This window comes from Panthera onca, chromosome B4 (assembly GCF_046562875.1).
Source record: "Panthera onca isolate mPanOnc1 chromosome B4, mPanOnc1 haplotype 2, whole genome shotgun sequence".
In the NCBI taxonomy this organism is placed as follows: domain Eukaryota; kingdom Metazoa; phylum Chordata; class Mammalia; order Carnivora; family Felidae; genus Panthera; species Panthera onca.
In genome coordinates this window covers 88862650-88882242 of record NC_138345.1, presented here as the reverse complement: position 1 = coordinate 88882242, position 19593 = coordinate 88862650, and the positions used below count along the sequence as shown (strand labels likewise).

Genomic DNA, 19593 nt, shown 5'->3' with positions numbered 1-19593 from the left:
AAAATAGACCAATGATAATAAGTGCTATGGAGAGATATAAAGCAGGGGGAGGGAGATGCAAACTGCCAGGAGAGATTGTGGTATAATCTTCAATAGTGTAAAAGATTTATAACAAAGAAAACTGTGCAGTTAAAGTAAGAAATCAGTAACAAAATGATAACTGAAATAACTCTACATATCTGTAAAATTTTAAACACATTTTTAAACATATCACGGGTGGCAGGCAAAAATCATAATAGAAATTAGAAAACGTGATAACTGGAAGATGACAAAAATACTACCTATAAAAATTTGTAGAATCCAGGTGTGCAGTGTGTAGAGGAAATTTTATTAGCTTACATATTTACATTAGAAAAGAAGAAAAATAAGAACTTGGAAAATAAGAAAAAACTTTTAAAAATTGGCAAAACAATGCTCACCAAAAAAAAAAAAAAAAAAAAAGGGAAGAGAATAATAGGAAGAATAAACCAGTGAAACAGAAAACAAATATACAATAAATCAAGAAAGCAAAAATATTGCTCTTTTAAAAAACTAATAACTCTGGTGAAGTCAATCAAGGAAAAAAGGGGAAAAGGCACACGGACAATTGTTGTTCATAGAAAAGAGGCATCACTGCAGATGCTGTGGGATTAAGAAGATATGAGAATATTATAGCCAATGTTATGCCAGTCAATCAAAAGATATGTAAACGTGCAAGCAATGACAGATACTTTTTCTTGATGAAAGCACAAGATCTAGATAACTGTAGTGATGAGCTCTACTAAACATTTAAGAGTCAGGTAATTCCAATCTTACATGAAATCCTCCAGAGAATAGTAAAAGAGGAAACAATCCTCAACTAATTTCAAACACTATTACTTTCAAATCACAATGTAATTGTATTTTTTTAAAAAAAGAGAAATTAAATATTCCCACTTTTTTTGTTTTAATTTGAAAGTGTATTCCTATATGCCTCTTGGGTCAAAGAAGAAACCAATTTGATACAAATCAAAACCACAATGAGATACCACCTTACACCTGTCAGAATGGCTAACATTAACAACTCAGGCCAACAGATGTTGGAGAGGATGGGGAGAGGATCTCTTTTACATTGTTGGTGGGAATGCAAGCTGGTGCAGCCACTCTGGAAAACAGTATGGAGGTTCCTCAAAAAACTAAAAATAGAACTACCCTCTGACCCAGCAATTGCACTACTAGGCATTTATCCACAGGATACAGGTGTGCTGATTCGAAGGGACACATGCACCCCCATGTTTATAGCAGCACTATCAACAATAGTCAAAGTATGGAAGGAGCCCAAACGTCCACTGATGGATGAATGGATAAAGAAAATGTGGTGTGTATATATATATATATATATATATATATATACACACACACACACACACACACACACACACACACACAATGGAGTATTACTCGGCAATCAAAAAGAACGAAATCTTGCCATTTGCAACTACGTTGATGGAAATGGAGGGTATTAAGCTAAGTGAAATTAGAGAGACAAAAATCATATGACTTCACTCATAAGAGGACTTTAAGAGACAAAACAGATGAACATAAGGAAAGGGAAGCAAAAATAATATAAAAACAGAGAGGGGGACAAAACAGAAGAGACTCCTAAATATGGAGAACAAACTGAGGGTTGCTGGAGGGGTTGTGGGAGGGGGGATGGGCTTAATGGGTAAGAGGCATTAAGGAATCTACTCCTGAAATCATTGTTGCACTATATGCTAACTAATTTGGATGTAAATTTTTAAAAAATAAAAATAAAACAATTTTAAAAAGAAACCAATTTGAGAAACTGAAAATACTTAGAACTTAATTCTAATGAACTTTACATAAAAAATCTTGTGAGATGCAGCACAGGTGATACTTCAAGGGGAATTATCATAAATAATTATTAGAATGAAGAACAGACACCTTTGTTAGGAGTAACACACTTGTTAGAAATAACATTTATATTAGAAAAGAAATTTATTGTCTTAAATGCTTATAGTAGGAGAAAAGGATAAAAATGAATAAACATCCAACTTAAGACAATAAAGAACAGAATAAACCCAAATAAAATCACAAAGGTCATAGTAAAGAGCAATGATCAATAAAATAAAAAAGAAAAACCAGCAAAAATAGACAAGCCCCCTTTAACATTCAGCAAGAAACAGAGAAGAGAAAAAAAATTTTTTAAGTTTATTTATTTTGAGAGAGAGAGAGCGTGCACACAAGCAGGGGAGGAACAGAGAGAGGGAATGAGAGAGAATCCCAAGCGGGCTCTGCACTATCAGTGCAGAGCCCAATGCGGGGCTTGAACTCAAGAACCATGAGATCATGACCTGAGCTGAAATCAAGAGCTGCATGCTCAACTGACTGAGCCACCCAGACACCCCGATGATATATTATATTCAATACAGATCAGCCACTTTTTAAAAAAATAACAAAATACTATCAGTAACATACCAATATATTTGAAAACATAAAATAGACAAATTTCTGGAAAAATATAACTTATCAGAACTGATGCCAGAAGAAATAGAGATAATAAATAATCCTATAACTAATAAAGGAAATGACTAACTACCAATGAGCGGTTAAAAAGTTCTTCACATGGGGTTCCTGGGTGGCTCAGTCAGTTGGGCAACCAACTCTTGATTTCCACTTGGGCCATGATTCCCAAGGTCGTGGAAGCCAGCCCTGCATCAGGCTCCATGCTGGACATGGAACCTGCTTTGGGATTATCTCTCTCCTCTCACTCTGCTGCTCTCCCCTGCTCACGCTCTCTCTCTCTCTCTCAAAATTAAATACATAAATAAACTTAAAAAAAGTTCTTCAAAGTAAATAGACTCAGATAAATAGTTCCTCCAAACTTTCAAGGAAAGGAATATTCCAAAATGTCAAACTCCTCCACAAAATAGAAAGAGAAGTAATACTCTCCAACACATTATGTGAGGCTAGTATAACTTAGATATGAACCCAGACAAGGATATTATCATAAAGGAAAACCACGGGCCAGTTTCATTCAGGTATTGAGAGGCAAAAAACCCTTAATACTGGCAAACTGAATCCAATTGTTTTTGTTTTCAAAGTTTATTTATTTATTTATTTTGAGAGAGAGCGCGCAGGGGGAGGGGCAGAGAGAAAGAAGAGATATACTTCCAAGCAGGCTCTGAGTTGTCAGCTAGGAGCAAGACATGGCTTGATCTCATGAATCACAAGATAATGACATGAGCTGAAACCAAGAGCCTGATGCTTAACCAACTGAGCCACCCAGGTGCCCCTCCAACTGTTTTTATATACATAAAATACAACAGTGAAGACAATTTAATTCTAGAATGCAAAGATGGTTTAATATTAGGCAACCTATAAACATTACTCAACACATTAACAGATTAAAGAAAAAGTATTAATAGACACAAAAAGAAAAAAAGATAACATTCAACCACCTATTAATGATTAAAATCTCAAGTAAACAAGAAATATAAGAGATTATACTTAACCTGATGAAAAATGCCTATAATAAACCGAAAACAATCATCATCCTTTAAGGGAGGACAAGCTTAAAACCAATCCCTTTAAATCGAGAACAAGAAAAGAATGCCAAAGTCACCACTTTTATTAACTTTGTACTCCAAATTCTGTCTAGGGCAAAAATACAAGAAAAATAAATTAAAGCCATAAAGTTTGGAAAGTGGGAAATAAAACTGTCTTGCTTTGCAAATAATTTTTTTACAAAAAAGAAAAAAAAAGAATTAGACATAGTAATAGACCAGCAAAGTGGTGTGATATGAGACCAATATGCAAAAATAAACTGCATTTCTGTATAACAGAAAACAATTTTAGAAGAGATCTCATGAACATTAATAATAAAAATATCATGAAATAAATCTAATAAAAACATAGAAAATATAAAACTTTATAGTAAGACATTTTAACAAGAACTAAGTAAATGGAGAAATATTCACATTAATGCATAGGAAGAACTAATATTATATAGATGCTAACTCCCTTCTAGTTGACTTACAATGTCACACAATTTCAATCAAAATGCCTGTAGGTTTCCCAGGGAAGGAAAAGCTGATGCTAAAATGTATATGGAAGAGAAAAGACCAAGATCCCCAAGGTAGTTCTGAAAAAATAAGTAAGGAAGATTTGGCCTATCAGATATAAAGAGTTATTATAAAGCTACTGTAATTAAAAGAATGTAATACTGGTGCAGTAACCTATAACTAACCAATGAAACATAACAGTACCCAGAGATAAATTCATGCACATATGAAACTGTAATCAGGACAGAAGGAACTAGGGGACACCTGGGTGGTTCAGTCAGTAGAGCATGCAACTCTTGATCTCAGGGTCCTGAGTTCAAGTCCCACAATAGGCACAGAGCTTACTTTAAAAATTACACAAAATAAGACAAAACAAAATCAAAGAAGGTAAAATAAAATAAGAAACTATTTAGCAAATAAAACTAAAAAAATAAATTTGGCCATTCATATGAAAAAGAAATGAAAATATATCCCTAGCTCACAGTATGAAAAATAAACTTCAGATGAATTAAAACCCCATTAATTTGTCAAAAATAAAATTTTAAAACAGTATGTAGACAGATATCTTTCTGACTTCAAAGTAGGGAAAGAATTGCTTAAACACCAAACATAGGTTAATAATTGATACATCTAATAAATTTAAACAACCTCTGTTTATCAAAAGATATCTTTTATAATTGTGAAAGTATAAGCTACAACCATGATGAAGATATTTGCAGTAGTTATAATTGATAAGAAATTAATATTGAGAACATACTAAAAAGAAAACTAAAAAATCAACGAGAAGACAAACTAACAGATAAATGGGCAAAGATATAAGTATTTTAGTGACAAAAACACATAGCCAGCCAAAATGTGAAAAGATGCTCTTTTTTTTTTTTAATTTACATCTAAGTTAATTAGCATATAGCACAATAATGATTTCAGGAGTGGCATTCAGTGATTCATCCCCTATGTATAACACCCAGTGCTCATCCCTACAAGTGTCTTCCTTAATGCCCCTTACCCACTTAGCCCATCCCCCCTCCCGCAACCCCTCCAGCAACCCTCAGTTTGTTCTCTGTATTTAAGAGTCTCTTCTTAAATATAGTCTCTTCTGTCTTGTCCCCCTCCCTGTTTTTATATTAGTTTTGCTTCCCTTCCCTTATGTTAATGTTTTATATCTTAAATTCCACATATAAGTGAAGTCATTATGATATTTGTCTTTCTCTAATTTCACTTAGCATAATACCCTCTGGTTCCATCCATGTTATTGCAAACGGCAAGATTTCATTCTTTTTGATTGCCCAGTAATACTCCATTGTACATAGATACCACATCTTCTTTATCCATTCATCCATTGATGGACATTTTGGCTCTTTCCATACTTTGGCTATTGTTGATAGCACAGCTATAAACACTGGGGTGCACATGCCCTTTCAAAACAGCACACTTGTATCCTTTAGGTAAGCACCTAGCAGTGCAATTGCTGGGTCATAGAGTAATTCTATTTTTAATTTTTTGAGGAACCTCCATACTGTTTTCCAGAGTGGCTGCACCAGTTTGCATTCCCACCAGCAGGGCAAAAGGGTTCCTCTTTTCCCACATCCTCACCAATATCTGTTACTGCCTGAGTTGTTACTGTTAGCCATTCTGACAAGTGTGAGGTGGTATCTCATTGTGGTCTTGATTTGTATTTCCCTGATGATGAGTGATGTTGAGCATTTTTTCACGTGTTGGTTGGCCATCTGGATGCCCTGTTTGGAAAAGTGTCGATTCATGTCTTTTGCCCATTTCTTCACTGGATTATTTGTTTTTTTGGGTGTTGTGTTTGGTAAGTTCTTTACAGATTTTGAACACTAATCTTTATATGAGATGTCATTTCCAAATATCTTCTCCCATTTCATTGGCTGCATTTTAGTTTTGCTGATTGTTTCCTTTGCTGTGCAGAAGCTTTTTATACTGATGAGGTCCCAATAGTTCATTTTTGGTTTTGTTTTCCTTGCCTCCAGAGACATGCTGAGTAAGAAGTTGCTGTGGCCGAGGTCAAAGAGGTTTCTCCTCCACGATTTTGATGGCTTCCTAACTTACGTTTAGATCTTTCATCCATTTTGAGTTCATTTTTGTGTATGGTGTAAGAAAGTGGTCCAGGCTCATTTTTCTGCATGTCGCTGTCCAGTTTTCCCAACACCATTTGCTGAAGAGACTTTCTTTATTCCGTTGGATATTCTTTCCTGCTTTGTCAAAGATTAGTTGGCCATATATTTGTGAGTCCATTTCTGGGTTCTCTATTCTGTTCCATTGATCTAAGGGTCTGTTTTGTGCCAGTACCATACTATCTTGATTATTACAGCTTTGTAACATATCTTGAAGTCCAGGACTGTGATGCCTCCAGCTTTGGTTTTTTCAGGAGTGCCTTAGCTATTCAGGGAAGATGTTCTACCTTATTAGCAATGAAACACATACAAATTAAAATACCATTTCGCCCCCAAATAGATTGCCTCTCCAAAAAACCTATCTTTATTGCTAACTGCTTATTGTCCACTAAAATCTTCCTCTCCTTGGAGCACCTGGGTGACTCATTTGGTTAAACTTCAGACTTTGGCTCGGATCATGATCTCATGGTTTGTGAATTCAAGCCCTGTGTCGTGTTCTGCACTGATGACGCAGTCCCTGCTTGGGATTCTCACTCTCTCCCTCTCTCTGTCTCTCCTCCACTGACACTCTCTTTTTCAAAATAAATTTTTTAAAAATCTTTTTTCTTTCTTCCAAATTTGTATTTAAATTCAAGCTAGTTAACATATGGTATTGGTTTCAGGAGATTTAGTGATTTGTCCCTTGTATATAATACCCAGTGCTCATCACGAGTGCCCTCCCTAATGCCCATCACCCATCTGGCCCATCCCCCACCCACCGCCCCTCCAGCAACTCTCAGTTTGTTCTCTATAATTAAGAGTCTCTTGGGGTACCTGGCTGGCTCAGTTGGTTGACAGTCCAACTCTTGGTTTCAGCTCAGGTCATGAGCTTATGGTTCATGGGTTTGAGCCCTGTGTTGCACTCTGTGCTGACAGCTCAGAACCTGCTTGGCATACTCTCTCTTCCTCTCTCTGCCCCTTCCCCACTTGCAGGCACACACTCTCTTGCTCTCTCAAAATAAATAAATAAACTTCTTTTAAAAAATGTGTTATGCCTCCCTCTCTGTTTTTATCTTTTTTGAATGTTTATTTACTTATTTACTTACTTATTTACTTATTTTTTGAGAGACAGAGAGAGAGAGCATGCACACAAGTGGGGAAGGGGCAGAGAGAGAGGAAGACACAAAATCTGAAGCAGGCTCCAGGCTCTGAGCTATCAGCACAGAGCCTGATGTGGGGCTCGAACTCACAAACTGTGAGAACATGACCTGAGCTGAAGTCAGCCGCTTAACCAACTGAGCCACCAAGGTGCCCCTTATTTTATTTCTCCTTCCCTTCCCTTCATCTCTTTTGTTTCTAAAATTCCACATATGAGTGAAATAATATGGTATTTGTCTTTCACTGACTGATTTATTACGCTTAGATTAATATACTCTAGTTGTATCTATGTTGTCGCAAATGGCAAGACTTCATTCTTTTTGATGACTGAGTAATATTCCATTATGTATGTATAACATCGTCTTTCTTCATCAGCTGACGGACATTTGGGATCTCTTCATAGTCTGGCTATTATTGATAATGCTGCCATACACACTGGAGGGTAGGGGTGCCTGGGTGGCTCAGCTGGTTGCATGTCCAACTCTTGATCTCAGCTCAGGTCATGATCTCATAGTTGACTTCAAGCCCTGCTTCAGGCTCTGTGCTGACAGTGTGGAGCCTGCTTGGGATTCTCTCTCTCCTCTCTCTCTGCCCCTACCCCACTTGAGCTCTCTCTTTTTTTCTCTCAACATAAACAAACTTAAAAGAAATTGTTTTTGAAAGATTTACTAAAAAAATGTTGGGGTGCATGTGCCCCTTTGAATCAGTATTTTTGTATCCTTTGGATAAATACCTAGTAATGCAATTGCTGGGGTCATAGTGTAGTTCTATTTAAAATCTTCCTCTCCTTCTGCCATGGTCACAGAGTCGTAGCAGGAAACCAGGCTGTCCAGACAGACTATGTTTGCCAATCTCCCCTATAGCAGATGTGGCCATGTGACTAAATTCTCACTCGTTCAATGAATGAAAATTGTGTGTGCTACTTGTGGCCTGGGTTTTAAAACACTGGGGCACGTGCTCCTCAAGACTCCTTTTCCTTCCCATGAGCTAGAACACGGATATACTTAAGACCCAGTTTCAACCAGGGAGACAAGTTCAGTTCCCTAGGTGACAGCAGACCAACAAGGTGGAGAAAATTCCAATAATTTAATGAAGCAAAGCAATTCTGATGGCCTGGATCACACACCTTCAGAACGTGGTACAAGAGACAAAGGAAAGAAAGGAAATAAGGGAAATAGGGAACAAAGGGAAGGAAGGAAAAAAGAAAAATCTCTATGTTTTTACATTGCTGTCTTCTAGGGTTCTCTTTAGTATAACAGTTTAGCATTTACCTTAAATAATCCGTTGCTCCACAGTGTTTCAGGATGCAGAGTTCTGATCCATTCCTGGGAAGAGTGTAAATACCCAGGATTTTGAGAAAAGTCTGACATTACCTAGTAAAGTTGAACATGCTCATTCCTTATGACTCAGTAAGTATACCTAGAGAAATGTACACCAGGAGACACCTATAGGATATTATTATTCATAATAGCAAAAAACTACAAATAACCCAAATGTCATACCGAATGAATAGACTATTTTTACACACTGGAATAAATACACCAATGAAAATAAATTAACTACAGCTGCACACATTCGTGTGGATTAATCTTAATATCATAATATTGAGTGAAAAATGGAAGTCGTAAGAACACTTAAAATTTTTTATTAGGAAAAATTGTAAACACTCTCAAAAATAAGAGAATAATATAGTGAACCCCACATACTCAATGATTATTAATTCATGGACAATCTTATTTTATCTGTATTCCTACCTATTTCACCTTCCCCCAGATTATTCTGTAGCATATCCTAGACACCATAATTTCACCCATAAATATATCAGCATGTATACTCAAAAGATAAAGATTTTTTATACATGCCAAAATACTATTATTTTAATTTTTTAAGTAATATCAATTTCTCAATACCATGAAAACATCTGGTACATGTTCAAACTGCTCTGTATTTTTTTTTTACATAATCTCTATGCCCGTTATGGGGGCTCAAACTCACAACCCCAAGATCAAGAGTCGTATGCTCTACTGACTAAACTAAGACTGGTGCCCCTAAACAGCTCTGTATTCTTCATGTACAAACACAACATACAACAAAACCATAAAGGAGGAGCGCCTGGGTGGCTCATTTGGTTAAGCATTGGATTCTTGATTTCCGCTCAGGTCATGATCTTGAGGTTCATGGGTTTGTTGGGTTTTTTTTAATGTTTATTTATTTTATTTTTATTTTTATTTTATTCTTTATTTTTTAAAATTTACATCCAAATTAGTTAGCATAGAGTGAAACAATGATTTCAGGAGTAGATTCCTTAGTGCCCCTTACCCATTTAGCCCATCCCCCCTCCCACAACCCCTCCAGCAACCCTCAGTTTGTTCTCCATATTTAGGAGTCTCTTCTGTTTTGTCCCCCTCCCTGTTTTTATATCCATTCATCCATCTGTGGACATTTGGGCTCTTTCTATACTTTGGCTATTGTTGATAGTGCTGTTATAAACATGGGGGTGCATGTGTCCCTTCGAATCAGCACACCTGTATCCTGTGGATAAACGCCTAGTAGTGCAATTGCTGGGTCAGAGGGTAGTTCTATTTTTAGTTTTTTGAGGAACCTCCATACTGTTTTCCAGAGTGGCTGCACCAGCTTGCATTGCCACCAACAATGTAAAAGAGATCTTCTTTCTCCACATCCTCTCCAACATCTGTTGTTGCCTGAGTTGTCACTGTGACAGGTATAAGGTGGTATCTCAATGTGGTTTTGATTTGTATCTCCCTGATGATGAGTGATGTTGAGCATTTTTTCATGTGTCGGTTGGCCATCTGGATGTCTTCTTTGGAGAAGTGTCTATTCATGTCTTTTGCCCATTTCTTCACTGGATTATTTGTTTCTTGGGTGTTGTGTTTGATAAGTTCTTTATAGATTTTGGATACTAACCCTTTATCTGATATGTCGTTTGCAAATATCTTCTCCCATTCTGTTGGTTGCCTTTTACTTTTGTGTATTGTTTCCCTCACTGTGCAGAAGCTTTTTATTTTGATAAGGTCCCAGTAGTTCATTTTTGCTTTTGTTTCCCTTGCCTCCAGAGACATGTTGAGTAAGAAGTTGCTGCGGCCAAGATCAAAGAGGTTTTTGCCTGCCTTCTCCTCGAGGATTTTGATGGCTTCCTGTCTTACATTGAGGTCTTTTGTCCACTTTGAGTTTATTTTTGTGTATGGTGTAAGAAAGTGGTCCAGGTTCATTCTTCTGCATGTTGCTTTCCAGTTTTCCCAGCACCACTTGCTGAAGAGACTGTCTTTATTCCAATGGATATTCTTTCCTGCTTTGTCAAAGGTTAGTTGGACATACGTTTGTGGGTCCATTTCTGGGTTCTCTACTCTGTTCCATTGATCAGAGTGTCTGTTCTTGTGCCAGTACCATACTGTCTTGATGATTATAGCTTTGTAGTACAGCTTTAAGTCTGGGATTGTGACGCCTCCTGCTTTGGTTTTCTTTTTCAAGATCGCTTTGGCTATTCGGGGTCTTTTCTGGTTCCATACAAATTTTAGGATTATTTGTTCCAGCTCTGTGAAGAATGCTGGTGTTACTTTGATAGGGATTGCATTGAATATATAGATTGCTTTAGGTAGTATCGACATTTTCACAATATTTGTACTTCCTATCCAGAGGCATGGAATCTTTTTCCATTTTTTTGTGTTTTCTTCAATTTCTTTCATAAGGTTTCTATAGTTTTCAGGTATAGATTTTTCACGTCTTTGGTTAGATTTATTCCTAGGTATTTTATGGTTTTTCGAGGTTCATGGGTTTGAGCCCTACATCAGGCTCTGAGCTGAAAGTGCAGAGCCTGCTTGGTATTCTCTCTCCCCCTCCCTGCCCCTCCCCCCCTTTCTGACACACACACACACACACACACACACACACACACACACAATAAAGGAAACTATAAAATGGTCATAAATTGTAAAGAAAATAAGGGAATGACTTTAACACTAAATTCATCAGAATTGTTGGGGGGGGGGGGCAGTCCATGGGATGAAGGAAGATTTGTCAGGAAAAGGGCAACATGGGATTTCTAAGACACTGAAAATGTGTCTAACAGCTGAGCTAACAGCTCAGGTATTAATTTTATTTTTTTAGTTGTGAATAATCATTGTCTATACTTATTTGTATATACATTTCACCAAAAAAAGAAAAGAGAAGTTGCTATTCCTAACAGACACACACACGCACATGCGCACGCACACACACACACACACACACACACATACACACTAGCTGAACTCAAAGCAAAGCAAAACCAAAATATATCACTAAGTTGTAAGCAAACCAGAAGTTTGAAACTGTGCTGTGGACAAATGTGATCAGCAGAGGTTCAAGCCAAAGATCAAGTTTTGCTTGGATTTACTTTGTCCCATCCCCATCCTGAAAGAGGGTGGAGCTCAAGGTGAGATTCTGGCATTAAACCAGTTGACTTACCAAGGTATACTGCCAAAAACACAGGAAGTACAACATATACCGAGAAGGAAGAGAACCAGAAATTCCTTCCACCATGCATTACAGCCGACTATGTGCATGTGAAGCTCAGCCCCACTCATGCAAAGCAGCCACAACAGTGACCTGCACACCACGAGCACTCTAACTGGTAGCTGCTGGTGTGATTATTTTTCATTCTTATTTCACCATCCTTTTATAGTCTTTTTTTTCAACTATTATATTTCTCCAGGTGCACCTGGGTGGCTCAGTCAGTTGAGTGACTTTAATTCAGGTCATGATCTCCCAGTTCGTGAGTTTGAGCCCCATATCAGGTTCACTGCTGTCAATGCAGAGCCTGCTTTGGATCCTCTGTCCCCCTCTCGCTGCCCCTCTGCCACTTGCACTCTCTGTCTCTCAAAAATAAATATTTAACAAAAAATAAAAAATAAAAAAAAAATAATAAAATATTTCTCCGTACCAAAATGTTCTTCAAAAACTGTTGGGGCACCTGGGCGGCTCAGTCGGTTAAGTATCTGACTCTTGATTTTGGCTCAGGGCATGATCTTACAGCCTGTGGGACTGAGCCCCTCACTTGGTATTCTCTCTCTCCCTCTCTCTCTCTGCCCCCCCCCAAAATAAATAAACTGAAAAAAAAAAAAAACTACTGTTAATGACTGCATAACATTCCATGTGTATAAGTTAGTTAACCATCCCCAGTGGAATTTAGTTAACCATTCCCCACTGTTGGACATTTAGTTTGGTTTTAACTTTATGACTTTCTAAAGAAGTTACACACTACTTGAATTCAGTTTATTTCTGTGGTAATACTTTATTGGACACCCTCCATAATTTTCAATGATCACCATGTTAACATACTATAAAGGAATGATAATCCAAGTATCACTCTACCCACTCAAGAAATATTTAATAAAGCCCTATACTAAAAGGTATGAAAGATACATAAATAATAAATTCTATTGTCATAGTACTTTCTGTTATATGTCAATTATACTTCAATAAAACTGGAAAAGAACAAAGTACTGTCTCATGAAGAATCAAATTCACAGTTATAAATCAATTCTTCATTTCCATATTGATTTAAAAAATATTTTTCTCAAGACCCTGAAATTAAACCAGTGACTTGATCCGATGTCATAAGAATCCTTTTTACCACCAGTAAATAAAATCTGCTGACTGGACCAGTTTTCACTTCCCATAAAATGTCACTGAACAAAGGTAAAGAAAATTTAAAACAAAAGTTGCAAGCCAACACACGGCAGCTCAGGAAGTAGGCTTTTAGGCTCTGTTACTTGGATGAAAAATGACAACAAAAAATCCACTTATAAGCTGCTGGGGATCTCTCTGGTTTGCCTACCACATTTCCCTTTTTATATACGCCATTCCAAAAGTACATGGGACTTTATCAGAATGATTAAAGATTCGCCCACTTTGGGATTTATTCCGGTAGCAGGCTGGTGATTACTTATTTGAATTTCAAAAAGCTCATTTAAGTCAGAATGTAACAAAGAAGCAGTTGAAATATAAAGAAAACTAAAATTAAACAGACAAGGACTAATTTTTACTGACTATTTATTATGTGCAAGCCTGTGACAAAGCTTTCTACAAATCACCTCATTGAAACCTTAGAAAAACAAGAAGGTAAGTACTATTATCAGCCCCATTTTACAGATGAAGAAATGGACTCTCAGAGACCACGCGTGTGATCAGTGGCAGGGCTGGATGACTAACACCAAAATCTGTGCTCTTAAACATGATGTTCTGGGGAGCCTGGGTGGTGCAGTCGGTTGAGCGTCCGACTTCAGCTCAGGTCACGATCTCACGGTCCGTGAGTTCAAGCCCCGCATCGGGCTCTGGGCTGATGGCTCAGAGCCTGGAGCCTGCTTCCGATTCTGTGTCTCCCTCTCTCTCTGCCTCTCCCCCGTTCATGCTCTGTCTCTCTCTGTCTCAAAAATAAATAAACGTTAAAAAAAAAAAAAATTTAAACGTGATGTTTTCTTTCCTCCCATCCTGAAATATCAACAGGAGTGCATATATATGTTGTCAACAAAGTAGAAAGTAACTCCAGACCAACAAACAAATACTTTCAAATGATTAAAAGTGTTCTCAAACAACGATCCCTGATCCCACCTTTTACCTCAAAAAATGAAAACAAAAATAGAGTAAGGAGATATACAGTTTACTCTCTTTACCTTAATTTTTAATTGTCTGAACAGAAGTGAAATAGGTAGCATGAATGAAATCAGAAAAGGGTCTGGTGAAGCTACAAAGCAGACTCGCAAACCAGAACCAGAGTTGAAAACGTGTGCCCCCCATACTGGTCAACACTTCACAAGAGTAAGCAAACCAATCTCGATTGCCAGAACTGAGATTTATCATGCTGTAGCACATGCCAACTTGCATCTGTATTTCAGAAGGACGTGTTCTGCTCAAAAATTTCTCCCAAACTATTCCTTAATAGATTTTGAAGTTCATGAAACTAATCAGGGTTTCCGGGCAACGTAACAGGGCTTACTACACTAGCTGGCATTAGTTTGACCAAAATTTCAAGGAAGTTACAATTGTACATATTCACCATATTTTTTCCCCTGATCTTAAGGCAAGCATGTGAAGCCGCTGCCCGCGCATTGTGGTTTCTTGAAATGATCTTGGTGAAAAAAACAACTTAGTTACGGCTAATCAATTTAATTAACTCCTCCTGTTAACAGACCAGAGGCGTTGCTGTTCTCTTCTAGGTCCAACTAGGATTCCTTCAATGAATGTAAAGTCTAAATAGTGAAGTGTTCTATCTCCTGCTGTACTTTGTGAGGAATCTAAAAGTAAATCATTGTTCCTGAAAACAAACGACCTGGGTTTTTAGCCCCAGGTATGTTAATTGTGTAACTCTATCATTATGCTTCCTTGCATCGTATAAATGAATGGGTTGGACAGGAAATGTTTCATGTCCCTCCCAGCTATAAAGTTTTAATTCATAATTTAAGTTGTTGCTGTTTTCTATTAAAGGTTACGTGAAAGGACATCAGATGCAGACACAGGTTCCATATTAGTGACAGCAGCACTTTTTCCTGTTGAAACCCACTGCATGACATGGGGTCATATCAAATTGAATTGGCATTTCCTCGTGTTCCATCTGCTACCAAAATGTACTATTTGTAGTTCAGGCAGCAGAGTGGTCGAAGAAGAACAGATTTTCTTGGCACTTCCTGCACATATGGCATGTAGATGAGTAGGAGATTATCCCTGAGAAAATACTGCAAATAATAGCTGTCAATTCTTAGCAACTAACAACATGCATTATTAAAAACAAACACAACCTCTCGTTCATGAGTTCCACCTCACAAAATGTGTTTTTTGATTCTTTTGGCTCCTATATGGGAGCTAGTAGTTTTTTTATGTGAGCCACAATACTTTTGCTGCAGAATTCAAAAATTGCATAGAATACTAAAATCCAGATAATCTCCAAACCTTCTGTTAGCCAGTTGTTATGATCTTTTCTACTGCTAAGCTTTTTGCCAGAGATGCTAACAAGTAACAGTCAACTGATAGGAGTTTCATACACTTCTCCAGACAAGTAGCTTTTTAAGAGCCCCCACAAACAAGAGATTAACTTCTCTGGATTCTAAATCTTTGAGAAGTTGACTAACATGCATGAAATAGTCTTTCTTCTCCTAGCTAACACACTCCTTTTAAATTTAAGGGGGGGGGGGTGCCTTTTGTCCCTGATTTAGACCAATCTATTCTTTGATAATGTGTATAATTCACAATTCTACCCCCTCTTACAATTGTGTGCTATGCTTTTCTGAACACGGTTTTATTATTTTTCTGTATTCCCTATTGCATTACATTTTAATTTTCTGAGAACTCAAATAACGTATAGTGTTTGTGAACTGGTTATTTTTTTTAAAAAGTGAAAGCAAAGGTGATTCCCACCCCAGCCCCACCAAACCAGGTAGTAAATGAAACACAAAAGGCTTGAAAATTTTTCTAAGTTATTAATTGAATTGAATTGACACGACATCTTAGAAATGAGGGAATCCAAACTCCTTATCTTATAGGTAAGACAACCAAAAGTCAGAAACTAAGTGACTTACCATGACATATCTAACTAGATGTATATGGTTTTTATATGTAAAATTACACACTGTCACCTATGATGGTTCTTTCCACAGTTGAGAACAGCTCCGGGAAGTCTGTTCCTAAAACATGTGCAGGCAGCCACACTGGCAAAATCCCACATCTGGAGTCACTCCTTGAGATCAAATCATTATCTCAGAAATTCTGAGATACGTGCAACTGGTATCAGGGAAATGGGAGAGAGAAAGAAAGAACAATACTCCAGGGTATTAAGTTTTAAGTCAGAAGGTTAAAAAAAAAAATCACACATAATAAAAAATGACTCTTGAAATCACCCTTACCCAGAGAGTCACCCAGAGAGTCCAATATATATGACTTTATTCACAGGGAACAAACCTATGTCTTCTGGGTCCAGCACAGCTGGTTTTCTGTTAGCAATCAAACAGGCCACATTTCTTTTGTTTATCATCAGATGAAATAGTTGGCTGGAATTAAAAGAGGTAGTTGTTCCAAAACCACGTATCTTTAAACAGCACACTAGCACTCTGCCAGGGTAAGATGTTCACCCTTAAAGAGGGACTCAGGAAATACAACAGAAAATCAGAGTCCTGCATTCCACATCCCTAGTAAGGAACCTACTGTCACTGCATGGGACAGCTTGGCCTCATGCACTATTTCACGGTCATTTTTGTCCCACTTGATCTTGATTTTGCCTAGAAGTGCAGGTGTACTGGTGCCCTTAAAGGTGTACGTGATCCAACTCCACTGTATTACCCTATTCCCATAACTGCATATGGGTAGGATGATGTGGGTTAGACATAGGATGTGTGAAAGCAGATAGTCTGGACGCAGGTCCTGATGAGAAGGGCAGGTCAGGTGTCAGAGTCATACAGCAGCCTCTTTCAGGCTGTAGGTCTGTGTAAATGAGGAAGGTTGAGAGGACTAGGGATCACTTTCTATGGGGCTGAATTTGTTCCAAAAATAATCTTCACCGTCTTCATAATTTTTCCTTGCATTGGATTTGATAGACGCATTGTAAACATTGCAACACATCCCATTTTATTGATTTTTAATCAGTGTAGAGGGCCTGTATCTCAAGCACATTAGTAATCATGTAACAATAGAATTCACATTCTGAAAGAAATTAACCATGAAACTATTTTTCATATAAGGACTTGATCATGGACAAATGAGCTTAGAACAGAAATAACTAAGCCAATACTTGAAAGTGCATTCTGCCAGCCGGTGCTCCAGGCAGCAAGAAAGCCAGACTACCATCCCTCCATGATCTACCACAAAGAGCCATGTGCAAAACCTTGCACAAGGAATGGTGATGAGGAACAAGAGTTCCACCTTAAAATGAAAGGTTGTTCAGGCCGTGCTGGAGTAACATTAAGAGAGGTTCTGCTTATGAAAAAGTTTACCTGTCACTAAGGAAATAATTACTCCTCTGCTATCCTAACTTCCATGTCAGTGTAACCAGTTGCTGTAAGTAGAAATTATCTTAATTACAAGCAGTTAAAAATCGGTTCCCTGAACAGTGTTTAGCTTACATCCTTTATAGGGGTTAGCCTAAAGGAAAGCATGAGTCCCTGGGCTTCCACACGGCCTTTGTTGGTGGCCTAGATGAGTGGGTCCAAATCCACCCTCAGGGCATGGAGGGTCCACCAGGTCCTCGCATAGGACTCTGGGCATTTCCACAACTGGACCACACAAAAGAACACCCAGGCTGCTCCTGCCTTTCCCAAGGCAAGTAAGGAGTGCCTCTCTCAGCAGCCCTTTTAGAAGACTGTATCAGAAAAAACACAGGTGTCTGCATAGCAATTGTTATGAACTTTGCAGTGAATATTCCAAAGCACAGCATCAACCTCAACACTCCATCCATTGTCTCAATAGGGAAAATCCACCCAGGAGAGACCACAGAAGATGAAAAAAACAAACAAAAAAAAAGACAAAAAAACAAACACAGCAGAGATAGATGTTCATTAAACACTTCAACAGCAACACAAAATACTTGTAGCAGAGAGAAAATCCATTTTTAAAAACCCAAGGTACATTAAGTAAAAATGCTTAATCAACCTTAATTAGGTTCCTTCATTAGTTGACAATGTAAATGGACTGAAACTACCACTTAAATATCCAAACCTTCATTTTACATGCAAGTAGCTTCCAGCAAATGATAAAGCAATACTCCCGGGTGAGTGTGGAAGATGGCACTGAATTCTGGCCCATTGTAAAGGAGGAGTCAGATTCCACTAGTCCCCGCTTGGTTTAACAGCCAGGCTTTCAGGGAGCTGTTTTCTAAACGGCGGACTCGCCCTAATAAATTAATAGCGAACAACGTAAAGGTCTAAAATCGTCTGCACTCAATGAAGCTCCGGACCACTTGATGTCCAGACTTCAGGAAAATGATTCCTTAAAAATAACGTGACAAAGATACCAGTTAAAAAGAGTAACGAGGAGGAGGAAGAGGGTAACTGGCCAGCAACCACGGCTGCCGCCTGCCTCCCGTGTTAAGTTGCCCGGCTGAAGGTGGTGGTTAAGTTACAGCCAGTTCTCTCTCTCCTGGAGGTGCGCTCTAGGAGTCGGAGAAAGCCACCCGGTTTCCAGCTCCCCGTGGGCTTGACGGGACTGGGACGGGGATGGGCTTGAACGAAGCCCAGGGTGGCTCAACCAGAAGCTCTGGCTGTCCCTCACCGCCTTCCTCCAACGCAGACACCAAGTTAGAAATGCAACTCCTCGAGCACAATGACAAGAAGGCACACAAAAGGAGCAAGGCAGCCGCTCCCATCCTTACCTTTGACTTGACTTTCATACTCGGCTATGATCTCTTTGTCCTTCTTGAATCTGCTCGGAGTGGACATTATCCAGCTGTTCTGGGTCCGCTTTCAATGGGCAAGTTCTGTTCGGTCGTCACAAACCAGTCTCCTTGGAGAGGCAGAGAGTTGTACTCCCACACACGGGGAACCCGGAGGCAGCACCCACAGGAGGTAAAGGAGGAGGAAGACGAGGAGGCGGAAAAGAGGAGCGAGCCGAGGACTAGATTAACCCGGGCGCCGGCACCATACTCTCCGCTTCGAGCTGCCGTCGGTGATCCGAGAGGGGGGGAGGGGGGCCTCGGGGCCGGAGAGGCCCGGCGCGCAGGCAAACTCCCGCGAGCCAGCGGCGGGGGGCGTCTCCCTGCCCACCCCACCCGGAGCCGGCCACTTCCTCTACGGCCGCTGGGCGGACGCGGGGTTCCCGCCGGCGCTCCGCACCATTGTTACAAACCCGCACCGGGCGCTCGGGGGCAGGGCCGGCTCTGGAGGGCGGACGCCGCGACCCTCCCTTCCTGCTCCAGCCGCCGGCTCCGCCGCTCGAGGGTCCCGCCCGGGCCGGGATGCTGCCGCCGCGGACGCCGCTCCCCCGTCGGCAAAAGCTGCCGCTAGCGCCCGGGCGGACGAGAGGAAACGTAATCCTAGAGCGAGTCCCTGCTGCCGGGCCGGAGGGCGGCCACTGCGCGGTCTGAACGCGTCCTGGGCGCAGCACCGGCGGAGTTTAGATCTCGACAGCCGGCGCCGCGAGGGGCCTCTGCCTCCTTGGCCGCGGGGCGCCGACGCTACCTCTTTCTCCCCGTCCCGCTCTCCGCTGCTGCCCCCAGGAGGCCGCCGCTGCCTTGCACACTCGCACGCGCACCGGGAGGAGCCGCGCCCCCGGCGGCCGCAAAGTTGCCGGCGCGCACACGG

At 39.7% G+C, this 19593-nt stretch overlaps 1 protein-coding gene across 2 annotated transcripts in view; it reads right to left on the bottom strand.

Annotated features, from left to right (window-relative positions):
* The window catches only part of SRGAP1 (SLIT-ROBO Rho GTPase activating protein 1), a 282606-nt gene extending 263442 nt beyond the window's left edge, over positions 1-19164 (bottom strand). For both annotated transcript variants that reach the window (XM_078449732.2, XM_078449733.2), the window contains exon 1: positions 18666-19164. In XM_078449732.2, coding sequence (XP_078305858.1) covers positions 18666-18732 — 67 coding nt within the window. In that variant the 5' untranslated portion in view covers positions 18733-19164. The remainder of the gene's footprint in view (positions 1-18665) is intronic.
* Positions 19165-19593: the final 429 nt, after the last annotated feature.